This window comes from Erythrolamprus reginae, chromosome 4, assembly GCF_031021105.1.
Source record: "Erythrolamprus reginae isolate rEryReg1 chromosome 4, rEryReg1.hap1, whole genome shotgun sequence".
NCBI classification, from domain to species: domain Eukaryota; kingdom Metazoa; phylum Chordata; class Lepidosauria; order Squamata; family Dipsadidae; genus Erythrolamprus; species Erythrolamprus reginae.
Genome location: NC_091953.1, coordinates 79,366,986 through 79,391,496, shown reverse-complemented (window position 1 = coordinate 79,391,496; position 24,511 = coordinate 79,366,986). Strand labels below are relative to the sequence as shown.

Here is a 24,511-nt window from a genome sequence, read left to right as displayed (position 1 = left end):
CATTTGGAGACTACAAATAGTGCAAAATGCAGCCACTCAAGCTATTATGGGTCTTTCAAGATCTGCCCACATCTCACATCACTCTGTGTGCTGCATTGGTTGTCTATTGGCCTCCGGACACATTCATTGGTTATGATGTATAAAGCCTTATATGGCTTAGGATCAGATTACCTATGGGACTGTCACCAGAGTTGGCCTTCTCCAGGTCCCGTCAGCTAGGCAATGTCATCTGGCAGGGCCTAGGAGAAGAGCCTTCTCTGTGGTAGCTCTGGCAGGGCCTAGGGGAAGAGCCTTTTCGGTGGTGGAAACAACTCCCTCTAGAGATTCATACCACCCCCATCCTCCTGGCTTTTCACAAGGCCCTGAAGACCCATCTTTGCCAGCAGGCATGGGGGGCCATGAGTGTTAAGAACTAATTCTGGCTGATGTCGCGAATGGTTAATTTAACTGGATGAATGTGGACGATTGTTTCTTAGGAAAATGGGATTTAGAATTTTTAGAATTTTTTAATATTAGATTTATTACAGGGCTTGTATTTATTTCTGCTGTAAGCCGCCTTGAGTCAGTTGAGAAATCAATCAATCAATCAAACAAATAAATGTATTATCTTCCATCACTGTTCTACTTTGGAATGGAGAGAAGTGTTCAATAACTCAGCATGAATTACAATGCAATCCATTTTATCTTTATTCTTTTTATTTCCCCAAGGGCTGTTTAATGTTATAAATATTGCTCTTCATATTTATCTGCCTTAATTTTCTTAGTGGGTTTGAAGAAATATGTTCTGAAATAGTTACCACAAACAAACAGAACATAGTAATATAAAGATGATGTGCCATAATTGTAAGGCATTTCTTATGGGTTTTCTGGGAGGCGGGGAGGCAACTGATCTGCCGATTCAAGTTTAGGCTGGAGTCCAGGTGCAGAAGCAATGGCCCACTGCTGCCTGCCTATTGCCCATGGCGGCTTCCCATTTTCATCCCTCTCCCCTTTGAAGTTCATGCAGTACTATTCAACCCCCCAGGCACCTCAGTTGCACACAGGCACCATTGCCATGAAGTTCATGCATTACTTTAGCTTTGCCAGTGGAACTCCTGCCTGGCAGGAGTCTGAGGGCACCAGGGGCAGATGCCAGGCATGAGCTTTCCAATAGGGTGGGGGCTGTCCCAGTAACAGTCTCTCCCCCTTCCTTCATCCCATTCTGAGCCTGGCCTCGCAGCCAGCGAGGCTTCCCTTTCTTTGGGACTGCCTCAGCTCCTGCATGGGAAAACCATGGCTGTTGGCAGCTTGGGCACTGGCCATACTGCCATACTCTTCCCCCGGCTTATGGGACCAAACTGGAAACAACAAATGACTGGCCTATGTTATCTTGGCCCAGCCGAAGCCTACCAGACACTGATATACAATTTGTGGCAACCATTCAGGCCTGAACATGATCGGCCTGAACATGATCAGCCTTACAGCTGACCCATGCAGCAGCCCTGGAGCCAGCAAGAGATCACTCAGCTGCCTCAGCCCTGTTCCTGGAGGTGGCAAGTGCTGGCATCCTGGGTGAAAAGAAAGCATTCAGAATGCAGTCAGTCTGCAGGGCAAGATACTACCCAGGGATGCCAGGCCATGTGTGCGCTTGCCTCCTATGCATGTGCCTAGGGGGTGGGTGAGGAGCAGGTCCTGTTGGTTCCAGACTGGCCTTGTGGATCTGAGGCTGACCATGTTCCCACCTGGATGGCTGCCACCAGGTTGTAGAGGTTAGTTCTGAGGGCTGGTCTTTTGCTGTTTACCAGGGTGGTACTACAGTCCAAATCTAACCACATTGTGGGCCAGATCTGGCCTTTGGCAAGGCTTGAGTTACAAGAGTGTAATGGTCTTTCATCAATCCCACCCGCTTCTGATGTTGAAGACTTAAAACTTTGGAATAGTGAAAGCTCAGTGTCATTTTAAACTATGATTTTATTAATATGAAATATGCAGGGAAACCATGGTAATGCTGACATTCATATTCAATTTAAATTTAGCCTATTGAAACATAGTAGACAAATGAATAATGACTAAATCACTTTAATTTAAATACATCAATTTTATATACATGCCTTTCATTTTACATTGGTCAGGAATCAAGGTTTTCAGTGTCTGATAAAATCCAGACTGTTCAAATCTCGGGATATGGTAACCCATTTTATTGTTCCAAACATAAAAATAGTCCTCATTATCTGAGAGTTCAGATTTTGAGGATTATTTTTGTCACCTTTGTAATAGCCAGCCATATAGATATCTCTGAAGGGGCTAAGGCTTTAATTCCAAAGTGGAAATCTTTTTAAAAACCCAGAATAGTAACTTAAATTAATTTCCTACAGTGAAATCTTCAAAATATTCCTGTAGCCCCATCCCAGATAGCATGGTTCTATATTCTATTTTCTACCATTTAACTGGCTATGAAATCCTCAACTAGGCCAGGACAAATGTCTATTAGTTTTGGACTAAACTATGGACTTTCCCAGACAGGGAAGAAGTCAAATATATATCAACATACATATTGATATTGCTTTCTATTCTTAATGTAAGATGCTCAGAGTTGTTCTAGTGTTAGATGGCCTTTAAATATTGTAAATAAACAAATAAATAAAATGAGAAGGATTGAATGACACTGTCTTGAGACATTATATTGCAGATTTTTTTTCCAATATTTATACATTTTAAATTTACAGTAGCTGAATTTTCTGCTTAACTTAGAATTCTGCAATAAAGGATAGCCTGGAAAGATATGTTATGGTAAAGCCACATAGGTAACCTTTTAAAATAAACTGTTCTGTAATTAGCCAACAACCTGTATTTAAAAAGCAATTCCCATATTCTTATTCTACATTTTTTCCAGTTATTTAGATAAGTATGAAAAATCTGATCTCTGAAATTTACTGGATAACCTGTAGATGGCAGGAAGAAATCAAGACAGCTCTAGCTTTTATTGCCATCTAGTGTCCATATGTAATCTATGCAGACTGTATTTAAAATCTACCGTATTTTTCGCTCCATAAGACGCAGTTTTTTTCCTCCCAAAGTAGGATGAAAAATCAGCGGCGTCTTATGGAGCGAAGCTGCAGGCAGGGAGGGGGGGGAGGCGCTGGAGCAGAGGGGGGGGCGGCGATATACTCACCAAAAGTGTCCCGCCTCTGTCGCCGCCTCTCCTCTTCCCAACCCTGAAGAGAGCCGCGCCTTTCGGCCTCCGGGAGTGCTGGGCCGGGTGACGCCTCCACCGCGCAGGTTTAGGAGGCGGAGCGGCACCGGAGGAGCGTTGGCGGTTCCGAGCCTTTGGGAAGGCTACGGGAATCGCTTCAGGAGGCGGGGAGGTCTCGAAGCACCGTTCACCGTGTCTTCGCCTCCGCGCGCCGCCTCCGCCCGGCCGAAAACAAAACGGCTCCAAAAGTCGGCCGGGCTCCCGGGAGGCGGTGCGTGACTGTTTCCTCTTCGCTGCAGAGCCACACGGAGGTGAAGACACAGTGCCCGGCCACGCTCCGCCTCCCGGGAGCCCAGCCGATTTTTGGAGCCGTTTTGTTTTCAGCTGGGCTCCCGGGAGGCGGAGCGTGGCCGGGCACCGTGTCTTCGCCTCCGTGTGGCTCTGCAGCGAAGAGGAAACAGTCGCGCACCACCTCCCGGGAGCCCGGCCGACTTTTGGAGCCGTTTTGTTTTCGGCCGGGCGGAGGCAGCGCGCAGAGGCGAAGACACGGTACCCGGCCACGCTCCGCCTCCCGGGAGCCCAGCTGAAAACAAAACGGCTCCAAAAATCGGCTGGGCTCCCGGGAGGCGGTGCGCGACTGTTTCCTCTTCGCTGCAGAGCTGTCGGGAAGAGGCGAAGACAACGGCGCCCTCCACTCTCTCTCCCTCTCTGTCTCTCTCTTTTTCTCTCTGTTGCCGGCGTGGTGAACGAGAGAGAAAGAGAGAGAGAAAGAAAGGAGGGGAGAAAGAATGAGAAAGAAAGCGAGAAAGTAAGCAAGAGAGAAAGACAGGGAATGAAAGCAAGAGAAAGAGAAAGAGAGGGGGGAAGAAGGGGGAGGGAAAGACATAGAGGGAGGGAAGGAGGGAGAGAGAAAGAACAAAAAAGAGGGAGGAAGGAAGAGAGAAAGGAAGAGGGATGGAGAGAGAGGGAATGAAAGATGAAGGAAGGGAGAGAGAAAGGGGGAGGGAGAGATAGAAAGGAGGGAGAAGGGGGTAGTTAGGGAGAGGGAAAAGGAAGGGCTTGGAGAAAGGCAGGGGGAAAGAAAGATAGAAAGGAAAGAGGGAGGGAGAGATAGAAAGGAAAGAGGGAGGGAGAGATAGAAAGGAAAGAGGGAGGGAAAGATAGAAAGAAAAGAGGGAGGGAGAGATAGAAAGGAAAGTGGGAGGGAGGAAAGAGGGAGGAAGACATAGAAAGGATAGAATTATGGATGCAAGAACTTGCTCATGTGTGATAGCTACTTTTTGGCTCAAAATATTTTTGTTCTATTTTCCTCCTCTAAAATCTAGGTGCGTCTTATCAGCAGGTGCGTCTAATAGAGCGAAAAATACGGTAATTTAAATATCTGAATATAACAAAAGGGGAATCTATACAGGAAATCTCTCCTGAAACATTTATACTGTACATACAAATTAACACATTTTGGGAACTCTGGGGTATGCAATGGAATTATTTAGGGCAGCTTCATTCCATCCTTATGTATTTATATCTGTATTTGGAAGAACAAGAAAAGTCACTTCTTATCACCGATAATGGTACCAATATGAACCTCTTTATTGGTTTGGCATTTGCATATGGGAAATTTTATTGGCATTAATTTTCTCCTGCAATGCTGAACTCTCTCTGTAGTAATGAATGGTCTGGTGGACATTTTTATATAGATAATAAAAATGTATAGAAAATTAAAGCATGTTAATCTCAAGCAATAAACATTTATACACGTTGATACTTTTTAAGAAGAATACTAAATATTTATCTATCTTATGGCAACAGTTTTGATCTCTTTGAGTTAAAGCTGGTGGAGGTCTCTAGGTTAGAATTTTCTGAAAGAAAGCTCTGAGGCAATTGAAGCAAATAATATTAAGAGATGATGCTAAAGGTTGGAATCATTGTGGAGACTTGGAATGTGAAATGACATTTTAGATTTCCAATAAAAATGACCTAGTGCCATTCTAGGTCATTCCAAAAAGACATTCAATGCTATCCTATCTTCTTTTTAAGCATCTGCGCAGCTGCTTTTCAGATTAGTGTATATGACTGCTACTACTGTAAATGACTCTAAAATTGGAATGCAGTCAACCTTGCTAAATATTTTCTCCCTCAGCTTAGATGTCACTCATCTTCTACGCTTTTACCAAAATATATCTTCCATCTTATCATTTTATTAGAAAATGTTTTCCAGAAGGGTGCAGGATAGAAAGTCAAAGCATGCCTGCTAAAAAAGTCTGTTGGGCTATAAGTATTAACTCAATAGATACCTATTCAGTGATACTCACCGTTGTATATGCTACTGATATTTAAAATACTGAATGGATAATAAAAATAATGTTATATTGTATTACAGAATAATCTATGTATATAAAAGCGAAACCCAGTCACATTATAAACACTAAATCTCCAGAATCATAAAGACTACAACCTTTACATTTGCCATGTATGTTCTTCTTGGCTCACTAAGAAAGGATTTTTTGAAATGACCATCAGAGGGGGGTCGTACACACATAAGCGGGAGGCAGAGGTGATTAGGATGAAAAAAAAACCAGGCAGCACCAGGTCATCAACTTGTATTAAATAATACTACACAATGGCCATAATATCTAGAGAATGGCCATAATATCTAGAGATAATTTGGATCTGGTTGCCATGACTGAGACATGGTTTAAGGCTTCTAATGAATGGGAAATATCCATACCAGGATATACACTGTATAGGAAGGATAGAATAGAGAGAAAGGGAGGTGGAGTAGCCATTTATGTTAAAGAAAGTCTAAAAACAACACTAATTCAAAATACGTGTAAAGATCTGGAGACTCTCTGGATTTGCATGCAAAATAAATACAGTTCTGTCATTAGAATTGGGGTGATCTATAGACCTCCAGGGCAATCTGAGGAATATGACAACAAGATGGTGGATGAAATTACCCAAATGGCAGTAAAGGGAAATATTGTGGTTATGGGTGATTTCAACATGCCTAATGTTGACTGGAGTATCCACAGTGCCCTTACATGCAAAAGTAAGAATATAGTAGAGGCCTTTACAGGAGCAGCTCTGGCACAGCTGGTTAAGACCATAGTTCCCTCTAAGCTGAGCAGTGAGCAATCGCTCACTTAAGAATCATCATCAACTCAGAGTTTCCCAAACCTGCCCAGAAGCCGAGAGGAAAAGAGTGAGAGGGAAGGAGAGAGAGAGGAAGAGAGAGAAACAGATAGAAAAAAGAGAGGAAGGAAAAGAGAAAGAAAAAGAATGGGAGTAAGGAAGAGAGAAAGAAAATCAAAATCTAGTTTGAAACTAGCTCAACTATTTAAGTGGCATTTTGATATTGATAGAGTTGCCCTATTATGAGCTCACTGTTATAGACACACAGTACAGTATTTTATTTTGAAATTCTCTGAGGCAAAACAGGGTGGGTTTTTGTTTGTTTGTTTGTTTGTTTCTTTGTTCACTCACTCACTCACTCACTCACTCATTTATTTATTTATTTATTTAATATTTCTGTGCCGCCCAGTCCCGAAGGGACTGCTGCTCAGACACTATACTTTTCCGCCCACCCCCCCAAAAAAATATTAGAGGGAACACTGGTTAAGACACCAACTAGAGGGGAGAATATTCTAGATTTAGTTTTTACGAATGGGAATTGGGTTTCAGAGGTCAAGGTGGGAGAAAATTTAGGTTGCAGTGACCATCTATGTTTGTGGTTTGATGTAAAAACTGATTGTGAGCAATCCTATACGGCAACCAAAGTATTGGATTTCAGAAAAACAAATTTTAATGCAATGGGGGAATATTTAAATAATGAATTAAACGGGAGGGATAAAATGGCAGGAGCGAGCACCCAGTGGACTGTATTAAAAAAGGCCATCTTAAAAGCCACAGGACTGTATGTAAGGCAAATAACTAAAGGTAAAAGGAAGAAGAAACCGCTATGGTTTAGCAATGATGTAAGGGCTACAGTCAATGAAAAAAAGGCTGCCTATAGGAGGTATAAAGAGTCTGGAAGTATAGCTGATAGAGAGGTGTATAAAATGAGACAGAAGGAGACGAAACAGATAATACATGCTGCTAAAGCCTCAAAAGAAGAAGAAATTGCCAAATCTGTAAAGAAGGGGGATAAAACCTTCTTCAGATATATTAGTGATAGGAAGAAGAAAAACTGCAGCATCACGAAGCTTAGTACCGGGAATAATACATGCATTGATGGGAATAAGGAGATCGCTGACCATTTCAATAGCTACTTCTGTTCAGTTTTCTCAAAAGACACCTTACAAAATAATACTATAGAGGGATATAGCATTGCTTCCAGCTGTACGGATTCAGCTCCAGTGATCTTAGAAGCTGATGTCTTAGAAGAACTTGAACGATTAAAGATAAATAAGGCAATGGGTCCAGATGGCATCCATCCCAGAGTTCTTAAAGAACTCAGATCTGTCATTGCTATCCCCCTGACTGATTTGTTTAACCAATCCCTGTTAACAGGAGATGTTCCTGAGGATTGGAGAATGGCCAGTGTTGTGCCTATCCACAAGAAGGGCAGTAGAGAAGAAGCTAGTAACTACAGGCCAGTTAGCTTGACATCAGTTATAGTTAAAATGATGGAGACTCTACTAAAAAAGAGAGGATAAATCAGCACCTAAAAACCAATAACTTATTGGACCCAAATCAGCATGGCTTTACTGAAGGCAAATCATGTCAGACTAATCTCATTGATTTCTTTGACTATGTCACAAAGGTGTTGGATCAAGGTGGTGCCATGGATATTGCCTATCTGGACTTCAGCAAAGCCTTTGATACGGTTCCACATAAAGAGCTGATAGATAAATTAGTGAAGATTGGACTTAATCCCTGGATAGTTCAGTGGATTTCAAGCTGGCTGAAGCGTAGACATCAGAGAGTTATTGTTAATGGCGAGTATTCTGAGCAGAGACAGGTTACAAGCGGTGTGCCACAAGGGTCTGTTCTGGGTCCTATTCTTTTTAATATGTTTGTGAGTGACATAGGGGAAGGTTTGGTAGGGAAGGTTTGCCTATTTGCCGATGACTCTAAAGTGTGCAATAGGGTTGATATTCCTGGAGGGGTCTGTAATATAGTAAATGATTTAGCTTTACTAGATAAATGGTCAAAGCAATGGAAACTGCAGTTTAATGTTTCCAAATGTAAAATAATGCGCTTGGGGAAAAGGAATCCTCAATCTGAGTATTGCATTGGCAGTTCTGTGTTAGCAAAAACTTCAGAAGAGAAGGATTTAGGGGTAGTGATTTCTGACAGTCTCAAAATGGGTGAGCAGTGTGGTCGGGCAGTAGGAAAAGCAAGTAGGATGCTTGGCTGCATAGCTAGAGGTATAACAAGCAGGAAGAGGGAGATTGTGATCCCCTTATATAGAGCGCTGGTGAGACCACATTTGGAATACTGTGTTCAGTTCTGGAGACCTCACCTACAAAAAGATATTGACAAAATTGAACGGGTCCAAAGACGGGCTACAAGAATGGTGGAAGGTCTTAAGCATAAAACGTATCAGGAAAGACTTAATGAACTCAATCTGTATAGTCTGGAGGACAGAAGGAAAAGGGGGGACATGATCGAAACATTTAAATATGTTAAAGGGTTAAATAAGGTCCAGGAGGGAAGTGTTTTTAATAGGAAAGTGAACACAAGAACAAGGGGACACAATCTGAAGTTGGTTGGGGGAAAGATCAAAAGCAACGTGAGGAAATATTATTTCACTGAAAGAGTAGTAGATCCTTGGAACAAACTTCCAGCAGACGTGGTTGGTAAATCCACAGTAACTGAATTTAAACATGCCTGGGATAAACATATATCCATCCTAAGATAAAACACAGGAAATAGTATAAGGGCAGACTAGATGGACCATGAGGTCTTTTTCTGCCGTCAGTCTTCTATGTTTCTATGTAAGTATATTTCATTATGGTTTATTTAAGAAAATGGATAAAAATAGTGGATACAAAGGGAATATTTTCTAAATGCATAAATCTTATAATTTTGATATTTTTATTTGATATTTCATTTGAAAAAGGGAAGCTTATATTCCTTAGCTTCAAACTACTGTTTGAACCACTTTTACAGACTATTAATCTTCATCCTTAGCTACATACAGTAGTTAGATCCTGATTTCCTTAGCACATAGAATAATAAGGTGCCTGCCATGGCTTTGAGCCCTCATATAGGAACCTGACATTGGGGGGGGGGGACAGAGATAGACTATGACAGATTTTCTCTGCTTCATAGAATAAGAACATCAAATCTACTTTTCTTTTTCAACAGGTGGTTTACTAGTCCAACAACAGTGAATGCCTTTTACAGTTCATCTACAAATCAGATCAGTGAGTACTTGACTAAATCATGATTGAATTACTTATCTGAGAAAAAAGAATATACTTCAGCTTCTACAAACAGTGCTCCTTCTCACAAAAATGCCCACTAGGTTTAGAAACTGTGTCCTAATAAAAAGTACTAATGACAAGTGCATTGTATGTTTACAAGGAGATAAATACATTGTGCTTGGTTTTACAGATTCAGGATATAAAGAGAGAAAGATGAAGGGAGGGATGGAGGGAAAAAAAAGAAAGAGAGAGAGAAAGAAAGAAAGAAAGAACAGATTGCATAAAAAGTATCCCTTGTAAGAAACAAGTAGTATTGCCTTTATGAAGTAACTAGTTGATACACGAAACTATGTGATGGGGCTTGATAACTTGACACTTAAAGCTGGAAAATTAATGAGTAGTTCAAAAAGGCGCCACACCGCGAAATGTATGTCCTACCTGACACTTGTGCCAGTGCCTCCATCGTGTTCCTCAGTGTTGTGTCCAGGGCAACCTGTTTCTTTTGGAATGGGCTGCCCTGGACACAACATCAATGAACGCAACAGAGGTGCCAGTACAAATGCCAGGTAGGTTGCGTATCTTGTGGTGGGGTGCAATTTGGTGATGGCAGGTTGTGCGGAGCGGGCCATGAGACGTGCATCCTACTTGACCCACCACAAGATGGGCCTCCTACCTGATACTGGTACCGGTACCTCTGTCGCATTCCTCAGTGTTGAGTCCAGGGCAGCCTGTTCTAAAAGAAAATGTCTTGCATGTTCAAGAAGTTTGATTGGACTCATTAGATTTTTCTTATAGAACAGGTTGCCCTGGACACAATGTCGAGGAATGCAACGTCCTACTCCCTAGGGCCAAAAAAAAGCACCTTTCCCAGGGTCACATGCCTCCCCCACCAGCATTGCTTTGCAGCCCACCAGGGAGGCATGCCCCATTATTTGAGAAGCACAGGCTTAGTTCAACTGTTCTGTATTAAAGCTGTGAAAGCAAAAGCAAAAGTGAAACTCGTCTGCTTGTGCTTTGCATTTGGATCAGATTTCCTTTCAGGTTGGGAGTGGTCCGTTGCCATGAAGGGCTTTATAGGTCATAACCAACACTCTGAATTGTGACCGGAAACTGATCGGCAACCAATGCAGACAGCGGAGTGTTGGTGTGACATGGGCATAACCCCATGATTGCTCTTGCAGCTGCATTCTGCACGGTCTGAAGTTTCCAAACACTTTTCAAAGGTAGCCCCATGTAGAGAGCATTACAGTAGTCGAGCCTCGAGGTGATGGGGGCATTAGTGACTGTGAGCAGTGAGTCCTGGTCCATATAGGGCCGCAACTGGTGCACCAGGCGAACCTGGGCAAACGCCCCCCTCACCACAGCTGAAAGATATTTCTCTAATGTGAGCTGTGGATCGAGGAGGATGCCCAAGTTGCGGACCCTCTCTGAGGGGGTTAGTGATCCCCCCCCAGGGTAATGGAAGGACAGATGGAATTGTCCTTGGGAGGCAAAACTCACAGCCACTCCATCTTATCAGGGTTGAGATTGAGTCTGCTGACACCCATCCAGACCCCAACAGCCTCCAGGCACCGGCACATCACTTCCACTGCTTCACTGACTGGACAAGGGGTGGAGATGTAAAGCTGGGTATCATCTGCATAGATTAGATTAGATTAGATTTATTGGATTTATATGCCGCCCCTCTCCGTAGACTCGGGGCAGCTCACAACAATGGTAAACAAAACATAGTAACAAATCTAATATTTTGCAATCTAGATTACAGTTTTAAGTTAAAAAATCCAAAAGAACCCCAATATATAAAAATAACAAGCACACAATCTAGCCATACACAAAAACTACATGGGCAAGGGGGAGGTGTTTCAATTCCCCAAGCCTGACGGCAGAGGTGGGTTTTAAGGAGTTTCCAAAAGGCAAGAAGGGTGGGGGCAATCCTAATCTCTGGGGGGAGCTGGTTCCAGAGGGTCGGAGCCACCACAGAGAAGGCTCTTCCCCTGGGTCCTGCCGGATGACATTGTTTAGTCGAAGGGACCCGGAGAAGGCCAACTCTGTGGGACCTAACCGGTCGCTGGGATTCGTGCGGCAGAAGGCGGTCCTGGAGATATTCTGGCTCGATGCCATGAAGGGCTTTATAGGTCATAACCAACACTTTGAATTGTGACCGGAAACTGATCGGCAACCAATGCAGACTGCGGAGTGTTGGTGTAACATGGGCATACTTAGGGAAGTCCATGATTGCTCTCACAGCTGCATTCTGCACGATCTGAAATTTCTGAACATTTTTCAAAGGTAGCCCCATGTAGAGAGCATTACAGTAGTCGAGCCTCGAGGTGATGAGGGCATGAGTGACTGTGAGCAGTGACTCCCGATCCAGATAGGGCCGCAACTGGTGCACCAGGCGAACCTGGGCAAACGCCCCCCTTGCCACAGCTGAAAGATGTTTCTCCAATGTGAGCTGTGGATCGAGGAGGACGCCCAAGTTGCGAACCCTCTCTGAGGAGGTCAATACTTCCCCCCCCCCCAGGGTAATGGAAGGACACAGATGGAGTTGTCCTTGGGAGGCAAAACCCACAGCCACTCCATCTTATCTGGGTTGAGTTTGAGTCTGTTGACACCCATCCAGGCCTCAACAGCCTCCAGGCACTGGCACATCACTTCTGCTTCATTGACTGGACATGGGGTGGAGATGTACAGCTGAGTATAATCAGCGTACTGATGATACCTCACCCCATGCCCTTGGATGATCTCCCCCAGTGGTTTCATGTAGATATTAAATAGCAGGGGGGAGAGGACCGACCCCTGAGGCACCCCACAAGGGAGAGACCTCGAGGTCGACCTCTGACCCCCCACTAACACAGACTGCGACCGGCTGGAGAGGTAGGAGGAGAACTACTGAAGAACAGTGCCTCCCACTCCCAACCCCTCCAGCCGGTGCAGAAGGATTCCATGGTCGATGGTATTGAAAGCCGCTGAGAGGTCAAGAAGCACCAGGACAGAGGATAAACCCCTGTCCCGGGCCCGCCAAAGATCATCCATCAATGCCACCAAAGTAGTTTCCGTGCTGTAACCCGGCCTGAAACCCGACTGCTGAGGACCTAGATAATTGGCTTCTTCCAAGGACCACTGGAGCTGGAGTGCCACCACCTTCTCAACAACCTTCCCCATAAAGGGAAGTATGGAGACTGGACGATAGTTATTAAGTACGGCTAGGTCCAGGGAAGGCTTCTTGAGGAGGGGGTGCACAAGTGCCTCCTTGTACGGAGCCAGGATGGACCCCCTCCCAAAATAAGCATTGATAATCTCCTGGACCCAGCTCCGTGTCACCTCCCTGCTGGCCGAGACCAACCAGGAGGGACACGGATCCAGTAGGCAGGTGGTGGAACTCACAGCTCCAATGGCCTTGTCCACTTCATCAGGTGTCACCAGATCAAACTCTTCCCAGACAGGTGGACAAGTACGGGCCCCAGTCACCTCGACTGACTCATTGTCAGTCAACTCTGCTATCCAATCGGAGTTGAGGTCTGCCCGAATCCAAGCGATTTTATCAGCAAAAAACGTATTAAAGTCCTCAGCACTACTCTGCAAGGGCTCCCCAACTCCCCCCTGATTAAGAAGGGAGCGGGTCACCCTAAACAGAGCGGCCGAGCGAGATTCCGCTGATGCAATCTAGGTGGCATGATACACGCATCTTGCCGCCTTGAGCGCCACTTTGTAAGTCTTAATAAAACTCTTACAAGTGTTTGATCGGATTCAGACTTACTCTTCCTCCATCGCTTCTCCAGACGTCTCTTTTGGCTTTTCAACTCCCGGAGCTCCTTGTTGAACCATGGAGCTCGACGGGGTCTAGTGCCGCGGAGAGGTCGCAACGGCGCAATCCGATCAAGAGCCTCTGCTGCAGCCTTGTTCCAGGCCTCAGCAAGAGACTCTGCCGAACTGTGGATGAGTGTATCTGGAATAACCCCAAGTGCCCTCAGAAAACCTTCAGGATCCATCAGGCGTCTGGGGCAGAACCTTCTAATTGGTTCCGCCTCCCTGCGGGGACAGATTGGAGCCAGGAATTTAAGCCACAGTAGAAAATGATCTGACCATGACAAAGGCAACACTTCTAATCCCCTTAGTCTCAGATCATTACTCAGTTGCTTGAGAGGAATACCATGTCGGGCGCGTGCCCCCCCTCATGAGTCGGACCCTGTATTACTTGAGTCAGGTCCATGGCTGACATGGTGGCCATGAATTCCTGTGCTAGTCCAGAGGCTCCACTGAGCGACGGTAGGTTAAAGTCCCCCAAGACAATAAGTCTGGGGAACCCTACCGCCAACCCGGCTACCTCCTTGAGCCACACAGGCAGGGCTGTTGACATGCAGCTGGGAGGCAGGTACGTGAGTAACAAGCCCACCTGAACCCCTAAGTCCAACTTCACCAGGAGGGACTCGCAACCCGCAATCTCTAGAGCAACGAGTCTATGCAGGCAAAGGCTCTCCCTGGTTATAATAGCCACTCCTCCCCCCCCTTCCCTGGGGTCGAGGTTGGTGCCATATCCGAAACCTGGCTGGGCAAATTTCAGAGAGAGGAACTCCTCCCTCCGGGCCCAGCCAGGTTTCGGTTAAACAAGCCAGATCGGCCTCCTCATCCAGGATCAAATCCCAGATGAGGAGAGCTTTATTTACCACCGACCTGGCATTGAGTAGCAGCAGCCTGAGCCCAGGGCCAGAATTACACTCATCACCAGTACCTTGGGTTGAGCTCATGGAGCTGGAAGAAGGAATCGCTATTAAGCAGCGATCCCTCCTTCCCCTGGAACGGCTAGCTCCATGGACCTCGCCATATCTGCCTCTCCCCAGCAGGACCAGAATATTTTGACCCTCTGCCACCCCAGAGATAGGTGCCCCCTCCCCTCCTGCCTCTCCAGCGTCAGGTGTGTCAAGAATTTCGTTTAAATCATATCCATTCATTTCATACATACTATGATCCCACCCCCACCCCATTCCATTCACCATCTCCCTCCCATCCACCCCCATTCATTTCATTCCCGTAATTATAAAAATCCATTGTTAAAACCCCTAATAATTAATTTAAATAAATTAATTAAAAAGCACTAATAATATAATCCCATTCACTCCTAGCACCAATAATTTAACCCTTAAAATTAATTAAAAGACAGTAAACATAAAAACATATAACACATGGACAAAAATTGCATAGAAGTCATTAATTTGCTGATAGTTCTTAAAAGGGTAAAAAGCAAAAGCAAAAAGCAAAAGCAAAAAGCAAAAGCAAAAAGTTATATTGATGCCCCTGGGTTTTATGGGTCACTTTATTAGTTTAAATCTGGACCTGCAATGGGGCAGAACTTCCATTCCAAACATTCTTGGACAACTATGGGTGAAAGCTCCTTGCTGAGCAAGGGAAGGTTCCCCTTGACCTTGACCTTGGCCTTGACCTTCCCTTGGTCTCTGCCATGCTCAAGGCATGTGGGAAGACTCACCCCCGGATTTGTTTGTTTGTCTGCCTATCTATCTATCTATCTATCTATCTATCTATCTATCTATCTATCTATCTATCTATTCTGCTGGAACAGCTCTGAGCTTCTGGTGAGGGGCAGCCCAACACCTTCCAAAAGGTTCCTTAAAGGAGATCACACAGTTTCTGTTAGCCCCTTTTATCCACCCCATACCACCACAGCAGGAGGTCAAAAGTGTGGGTTCAGTAAGTAACCTGACCCTGCTGCCTATTGGTTAAATGCATAATAAGTGATCTGATTATCACATTAACAGCTTTGTTTCCCTTTCTAAAAAATACCTCCTGAGCAAGCTATTCCTTACTTCATTCTGTGATGGGGGGAGGGGGGAGGAATAAGAGTCCACTACTAGGGTGAATTTTTTGGTTCTTATATTTAACCTAACTTTCATGGAATTCTCACCATGTTTTTCCCCACTCAAATTGGAAAAGCAGCTACATCAGAGTCAAAAGTGTTACAATTGGAAAAGGGGAGGGCCACTAAATTCCCTATCCCCAGTTTTATTGCTTGTTTTACAGGTAACCTCCTTTGATAGTAATTATGGAATGCATCTATTCTGGGACTCCTTTCGAGGGAAAGCAAGCAAGCAAGTAACCACTAGAAGCCTGACTAAATGCCCCTGATTCACGTTTAGCAAAAATTAGATATCAGGAGGCCCTTCCTTCTTCCCAATTAATGTTAATTCAATTAATTGGTCGATAATCTAATTAAACAGTTCATTGTGTCCATTTCCAATGCCTTTTTTGGCCCAGACAATCCATCCGTGCTGATTTAAATTAGAACGAGTAGCTTGCTCCAGCCATCCCATTTATTCATATTGATTTAACTAATTTAAATCAGTCAATCCCTCAACAATTCATTGATGCTGTCGCAAAGCTTAAACAAAAGTCACCTTTCCCCCCATAGACAATCTATCCCCTTTGATCAGCGGTCCCTTGATTCTCAAAATTGCTCCAAAACTCGATCTCCCCCTTTGAAATTAATTAGTACTGCCCTTAGTCCCGAGGGTATACTCACCTGGCTTCAGCCTAAATCTCGCCGGCCCCTCATCCTTTGTCATCACTCGCCTGCACCATGTGCTTCGGCCTCCCATGTGGCTGTGTTCTCACATCGCTTTAGTGCTGCCTGCCTGCCAAAGGGGGATGACGATTCCATTCCAAAACAAGGGACAAGCTGTGTGCTGGGCCTGCTGGGAGCTTGTGCACATTCTCGCGTGACTGTCCAGCACTTACCTATGTCAGCAGTGGCTGTGAGCTTTCCAGCTGCCACCGCAACGTCGGCCCGCCTCGAGGGGCTGGCCGCTTCTTTCTCATTCAAACTTTTTACATAAAAAATTAGCTATGAATGAAATGCATGCTGTCCTTGAGGTTTTGTTGATCTAAGGCCACTTGAATTTGAGACCATGTGATCAGAGACCTGACATAGTAATTTGTGGCTGATTTTTCTTAAATGGTTTAGGAGTAAACAAATCCAGCTAGATTATCCTGTTAAGTTTGGCACAAGTTATTATATGGAATTTAATGTTAAGAACAATATTTTCAATCTATTAGTAATGTAAATTATTAAATATATATTTTCATTTCAGCATAAACTGGACAGCCAGACTAAGGATTGTCTTGCTAAATTGAAAGAGCAGGGTTCGTGAAGGAGGATTTTACACTCAGTAGAAATTGAGAGGTGTCAGATACAACCAGAAGAGTTTGTGATAGACAGACATAAAATTATTTATAAAACTCACTCTGTGATAGAATTGGCAATAGGCAAGAAAGGTTGAACAAATAGAATTGAACAGGAAGGTCCAACTATTGAATGCATTGCTAAAGAATACATATATTGCTAAAGAGGGCCAGTCCAGTGTGGTGGTTAAGGCTGAAACTGAGAGACTTGAGTTCTAGCCTAGTCTTGAGTTCTAGTCCCACTTGAGGCACAAAGCCAGCTGGGTGACTGAAGGCTAGTGTGCCACGAGACATGGTCAGGTATGCTGTGAAGCTCAGCTTCTGAGACCGGAAGTTGAGCTTCCTTCTTCACGTCTTCTTTTTTGTGCCTTCCTTAGAAACATAGAAACATAGAAGACTGACGGCAGAAAAAGACCCCATGGTCCATCTAGTCTGCCCTTTTACTATTTCCTGTGTTTTATCTTACAATGGATATATGTTTATCCCAGGCATGTTTAAATTCGGTTACTGTGGATTTACCAACCACGTCTGCTGGAAGTTTGTTCCAAGGATCTACTACTCTTTCAGTAAAATAATACTTTCTCATGTTGCCTTTGATCTTTCCCCCAACTAACTTCAGATTGTGTCCCCTTGTTCTTGTGTTCACTTTCCTGTTAAAAACACTTCCCTCCTGAACCCTATTTAACCCTTTAACATATTTAAATGTTTCGATCATGTCCCCCCTTTTCCTTCTGTCTTCCAGACTATACAGATTGAGTTCATTAAGTCTTTCCTGATACGTTTTATACTTCAGACCTTCCACCATTCTTGTAGCCCGTCTTTGGACCCGTTCAATTTTGTCAATATCTTTTTGTAGGTGAGGTCTCCAGAACTGAACACAGTACTCCAAATGTGGTCTCACCAGCGCTCTATATAAGGGGATCACAATCTCCCTCTTCCTGCTTGTTATACCTCTAGCTATGCAGCCAAGCATCCTACTTGCCTTTCCTACCGCCTGACCACACTGCTCACCCATTTTGAGACTGTCAGAAATCACTACCCCTAAATCCTTCTCTTCTGAAGTTTTTGCTAACACAGAACTGCCAATGCAATACTCAGATTTAGGATTCCTTTTCCCCAAGTGCATTATTTTACATTTGGAAACATTAAACTGCAGTTTCCTTTGCTTTGACCATTTATCTAGTAACGCTAAATCATTTACCATATTACAGACCCCTCCAGGAATATCAACCCTATTGCACACTTTAGAGTCATCGGCAAATAGGCAAACCTTCCCTACCAAACCTTCCCCTATGTCACTCACAAACATATTAAAAAGAATAGGACCCAGAACAGACCCTTGTGGCACACCGCTTGTAACCTGTCTCTGCTCAGAATACTCGCCATTAACAATAACTCTCTGATGTCTATGCTTCAGCCAGCTTGAAATCCACTGAACTATCCAGGGATTAAGTCCAAACTTCACTAATTTATCTATCAGCTCTTTATGTGGAACCGTATCAAAGGCTTTGCTGAAGTCCAGATAGGCAATATCCACGGCACCACCTTGATCCAACACCTTTGTGACATAGTCAAAGAACTCAATGAGATTAGTCTGACACGATTTGCCTTCAGTAAAGCCATGCTGATTTGGGTCCAATAAGTTATTGTTTTTTAGATGCTGATTTATCCTCTTTTTGAGTAGAGTCTCCATCATTTTAACTACAACTGATGTCAAGCTAACTGGCCTGTAGTTTCCAGCTTCTTCTCTACTGCCCTTCTTGTGGATAGGCACAACACTGGCCATTCTCCAATCCTCAGGAACATCTCCTGTTAACAGGGATTGGTTAAACAAATCAGTCAGGGGGGTAGCAATGACAGATCTGAGTTCTTTAAGAACTCTGGGATGGATGCCATCTGGACCCATTGCCTTATTTATCTTTAATTTTTCAAGTTCTTCTAAGACATCGGCTTCTAAGATCACTGGAGCTGAATCCGTACAGCTGGAAGCAATGCTATATCCCTCTATAGTATTATTTTGTAAGGTGTCCTTTGAGAAAACTGAACAGAAGTAGCTATTGAAATGGTCAGCGATCTCCTTATTCCCATTAATGCATGTATTATTCCCGGTACTAAGCTTTGTGATGCTGCAGTTTTTCTTCTTCCTATCACTAATATATCTGAAGAAGGTTTTATCCCCCTTCTTTACAGATTTTGCTATTTCTTCCTCTTTTGAGGCTTTAGCAGCATATATTATCTGTTTCGCCTCCTTCTGTCTCATTTTATACACCTCTCTATCAGCTATACTTCCAGACTCTTTATACCTCCTATAGGCAGCCTTTTTTTCATTGACTATAGCCCTTACATCATTGCTAAACCATAGCGGTTTCTTCTTCCTTTTACCTTTAGTTACTTGCTTTACATAAAGTCTTGTGGCTTTTAAGATGGCCTTTTTTAATACAGTCCACTGGGTGCTCGCTCCTGCCATTTTATCCCTCTCCTTTAATTCATTATTTAAATATTCCCCCATTGCATTAAAATTTGTTTTTCTGAAATCCAATACTTTGGTTGCAGTATAGGATTGCTCACAATCAGTTTTTACATCAAACCACAAACATAGATGGTCGCTGCAACCTAAATTTTCTCCCACCTTGACCTCTGAAACCCGATTCCCATTTGTAAAAACTAAATCTAGAATATTCTCCCCTCTAGTTGGTGTCTTAACTAGCTGTGCCATAGCTGCTCCTGTAAAGGCCTCTACTATATTCTTACTTTTGCATGTAAGGGCACTGGGGATATTCCAGTCAACATCAGGCATGTTGAAATCACCCATAACCACAATATCTCCCTTTACTGCCATTAGGGTAATCTCATCCACCATCTTGTTGTCATGTTCCTCAGATTGCCCTGGAGGCCTATAGATCACCCCAATTCTAATGACAGAACCGTCTTTATTTTGCATGCAAATCCAGAGGGTCTCCAGATCTTTACATGTATTTTGAATTAGTATTGTTTTTAGACTTTCTTTAACATAAATGGCTACTCCACCTCCCCTTCTCTCTATTCTATCCTTCCTATACAGTGTATATCCTGGTATGGATATTTCCCATTCATTGGAATCCTTAAACCATGTCTCAGTTATGGCAACCAGATCCAAATTATCTCTAGATATTATGGCCATTAACTCACAGAGCTTGTTGCTCAAGCTTCGAGCATTCGTGCACATTACCCGAAGAACATTATTTTCATTATTAGTTTCATCAACAACTACATCTATTTTATTTTCAGCTCCCTTTTCATAAGCTTCCAGAAACTGATGTATCCTCATTGGTCGGGGACAGAAATCCTCCACATCTGGTACATCTCTGTCCCCTTTACCTAGTTTAAATGCCTGTCCAAAAAAGCTCTGAATTCCTCACCGAGCACCTGGGTACCTCTGTATGATGGATGCAAACCATCCCTCTTAAACAACTCCCTATTAGACCATCTACTGACATCATGACTTACATAACCAAAACCTTCAGCTTTACACCACTGCCTTAACCACACATTAAACTCTCTGATACAACTTGTTTTACCCTCTTGGCCACAAACCGGTAACACCTCTGAGAAAGTCACTGAATCAGTTATTTTACCCAGCTCCACACTTAGACTTTGAAAATCTCTTTTTACTACATTAACATTTCTCTGGGACAGATCGTTTGTGCCAAGATGCACCACCACATCAACTTTATTACCTTTACTCACAGCCCTGACAATGTTTGTAATCCGCCTCCTGTCCCTGTGGGCAGTGGCTCCTGGAAGACACCTCATCACCTTCACCACATCCTTCCTCTGTCCCAAATCAACACCTCTGACAATCGAGTCACCCACAAGAACATGTGTCCTCTCTTTATTTCTACTAACTGGACTTGGTTTGGTGACACTATGTTCCTCATTTACAACAACTTCTCCTTTGAACATCCCCTCATTCTCCGCCTGAGGGCCCTTGCTAATATCTACAACATCCTTACTATTTAAATCCGCAAGAACATTATAGGAGTTGGATACAGAGAGACAAAAATTGTTATGTTTTTGTTCAACTGCACGTAATCTTCCTGAACCAACAGTTGTCCAAACAGCCCTCCTCTTCGGGGGGCGCTGTGGAAGTGGAGGCTGCACACATGGCTGCATTACAGCACTTGGCTGGGACAATCTTTCCACTTCTGCCTACAAACTACAAATCCTTCTTCACAGCTTCCTTCTTTGCAGCTTCTTTTTTGTGCCTTACTTCTTTGCAGCAGGTGAGCTTTGGGGCCTTGTGGGAGGGCGCCGGCAGCAGCAGCACCAGGCAGGAGCTGGGGGGCAGCTGCTGCGAGGGCAGAGGCACAGGCAGCGGCAGCGCCCCGCCAGGCTGGAGCTTCCCTGGCAGTGTCAAGTGGCCTTTGGGGCCTGGCAGGAGGGCACTGGCAGCAGGAGTGGGAGGGCACCGGCAGCAGCGGCACCGGGTAGTAGCCGGAGGGTGGTGGCTGCAAGTGGGAGCTCCAGGGCGGAGGCATTGGCAGCGCCCTGCCCGGCTGGAGCTTCCCTGGTGGCGTCAAGTGACCTTTGGGGCATGGCAGGAGGGCACCGGCATCGGCAGTGGGAGTGTGCCGGCTGCAGCGGCACCAGGTAGTAGCCAGGGGCGCGGCGGCTGTGAGTGGGAGCTCCAGGGCGGAGGCACCGATGGTGGTAGCTTAACGTGTTGCTGGACAGCTGGTGCTGCAGGGCTGGCACTGGCCTGCTGGCTGGACCGGGACAGAGGTGTCAGCCCCGCACCGATGCCCCAGCGCAGCACCAGCATGTACGGAGTCCAGCAACACATCCAGGTGCCACCGTCAGGGCTCTCACTCACAGTCAACTACTCTGCCACCACCCCGCGGCTACTGCCCAATGCCACTGTTGCTGGCGTGGTGTATGAGAGAGAAAGCAAGAGAGAGATAGCAAGAGAAACAGAAAGGGGGGGAGAGAGAGAGAAAGCAAGAGAGAAAGAGAGAAAGCAAGCAAGAGGGAGAGAAAGAGAGAGAAAGCAAGCAAGAGAGAGAGAGAGAAAGCAAGCAAGAGAGAGAGAAATAGAAAGAGAATGAAAGCGAGAGAGAGAGCAAGAGGGAGGGAAGGAGGGAGAGAGAAAGACATAGAGGGAGGGAGGGTGAGAGGGAGGGAGAGAGCAAAAAAGAGAGAAAGGAAGGAAGAGAGAAAGAAAGAAAGAGGGATGGAGAGAGAGAGAAAGTGGAAGGAAGGAAGAGAGAAAGAGGGAGGGAGAGAGAAATAGAGCAAAAGGGAGGGAGAGAGAATTTTTTTTGTCCAAACTTTTTTTATCCCTCCCCCCTCAATGTGCCCCGGGATTTTGTAAATGTAAAAAATGTGCCGCGGCTCAAAAAAAGTTGAAAATCACTGGTTTAAACAATGACTTTAAAACAATTTAAGCAATGAATTTTAGTCAGAAGCATATTATATCTTTATAGGAAGCCCTTCCTTCCTTCCTTCCTTCCTTCCTTCCTCTCTTCCTCACAGCTAAAATTCAAGTAAGCAACTTACCATTGAAAGACCATTATATCTCAGAACGGGCTTGTGTAGTCATTCTATTGGGTGGGTCAGGTTATAATCCAAATTTTATCCTGCTAGCTAAACAATTTTAAATTGTGTCACATCATCAAAACAATCTCCCCTGCAGGAGCAGATTTTGGAGAAAATCATATACTGCGCAGAGATGGACAAACTAACATTAGAACTCAAAAGCAAAGAAGAATCTATATTTTATAACTGTTGGGATTTATTCTACTGCTAGAGAAAAGGCCAAACTGTCACAGCAGACTAAGTTATTAATGTATAAAGAAAAATTACCTGGTGATAATGTATAATTGAAATTTGGAAAATTATGATATTTATACTAATTAAGATTATTACTCTTCTTTTCAATCAGTGATTATTAATTATTATTTAAAATAGGCAATAGAAAATGTACATAGTTAATACCGTTATACTAAAGTGACCAGATTTTAAGATTGGGAAAGAGGGACACCATTGGGGGGTGCTAAAAAAGGTTTGTTTATTTGTTTGTTTGTTTGTTTGTTTGTTCGTTCGTTCGTTCATTCATTCATTCATTCATTCATTCATTCATTCATTCATTCATTCATTCATTCATTCATGCACAGGCTGCTAAGCAGGCCACAACAGTGTGTTTACTTTTAATATACCAATTCATTTACTTCGCTTGATTTCTACATCACTCCATTTTTATGGAATCCAAGCAGTATAAACCACAACCATTATTTAAGGTTAATTTCAAAGCCAAAATAACAGCAACTAATCTATGTGTCCCCATACTGGAGTAGAAAAATGGTAATTGTTCCAAATCACATAATTTCACTCCTTTTCCCAAAGTAGAGATTTGTCCAAATGTCTAATGGTAGATTGCCATCACTAAGAACACTTGACAATAGAGTACCTGAAGATGGAAATCTTTCTTTTCTTTTTTTTTAAATATTTTTTATTGTTTTCAAAAAGGACAGACAAAAACATACAACATCCAACATTTAAGGAGCTACCATTGCTCCGCTTATCATAGAAGTCTAACTAATACAGAATATAAAAAAACAACTCTAACTGTTTCCAGATCTTAGCAGAAATACCACACTTGCAAAATACATTGTCATTAAATCTATTTCTATATATATATATTTTAAAATTAAAATTATTGGTCAAATTCGTTTATATTTTAAAAGATAATACGCTTATGTCTATATATATATATATGTATATAAAAAGCAATAAACAAATTATTAGTAATGCAAAAGAAAACAAAATAAAAACTTCTAGGTTAGTTATCATATAAACTATTTAATTCTATCTTATAATTTTCAAATAATCATTTATTCTTATGTATTTAATTTTTAATACTATTTTTAACGTTCCACCAATCATAAACTTTATCCCATATTTTATAAAATTCCGTTTCGGTTTGGTTATTCAAACGTTTAGTCATCATGTCTAATTCTGCACATTCTATAATTTTTTTAAATACCTCTGTATCTTTCGGTATCGTCTTTTCTTTCCATTTCTGCGCGAATGTTATTCGTGCCGCCGTCAATATATGAATTATTAAATAATAAATCTCTTTTTTATACTTTATATTTGAGATACCCAATAGAAAAAATTCAGGAGATTTTTTAATCTTCTCCTTTATTATTTCATTTATCCAATTCTCTACTTTATTCCAAAATATTTTTGTCTCAGAACAGGTCCACCATGCATGATAATATGTACCAACTTCTTTTTTACATTTCCAACAAATAGGGGATACAGAAGGGAATATTTTAGAGATTCTATATGGTGGAAGGTGCCACCTATAAAACATCTTAATTTGATTTTCTTTAAAGGAAATTGATTTTGTTATTTTCCAATTATACGTCCATATCTTTTCCCAAGTATCCAAGTCAATCTCTTTGCCAAGATTTTTGCACCAACTGATCATATTATCTTTCAATATCCAACCTATCGTTCTATGATTTAATAAATATTTATAAACATTTCCAATTGTCTTTGTTTGATTTTGAAGTAGTAATTTACTCAATACATTGTTTTCTTTTTTTAAAATGTAAGCCTTTACATCTCTTTGATATCTAGAACTGATCTGTATGTAATGCCACCAATCTAAATCTATACCTAACTCATATAACTCTTGTTTTGTTCTTAATTTTAATTGATTATCTAACAAGTCACTATACTTCCACATCTTACCTTTTCCTTTGAGATTCGGATGAAGAATGGCTTCAAG

At 43.0% G+C, this 24,511-nt stretch overlaps 1 protein-coding gene across 2 annotated transcripts in view; it reads left to right on the top strand.

The window, feature by feature from the left end:
- Nucleotides 1-24,511, top strand: part of PHEX (phosphate regulating endopeptidase X-linked) — a 236,351-nt gene that overhangs the window by 166,377 nt on the left and 45,463 nt on the right. For both annotated transcript variants that reach the window (XM_070750614.1, XM_070750615.1), the window contains one exon: nt 9,485-9,543. In XM_070750614.1, the coding sequence (XP_070606715.1) occupies nt 9,485-9,543 (59 nt within the window). The remainder of the gene's footprint in view (nt 1-9,484; nt 9,544-24,511) is intronic.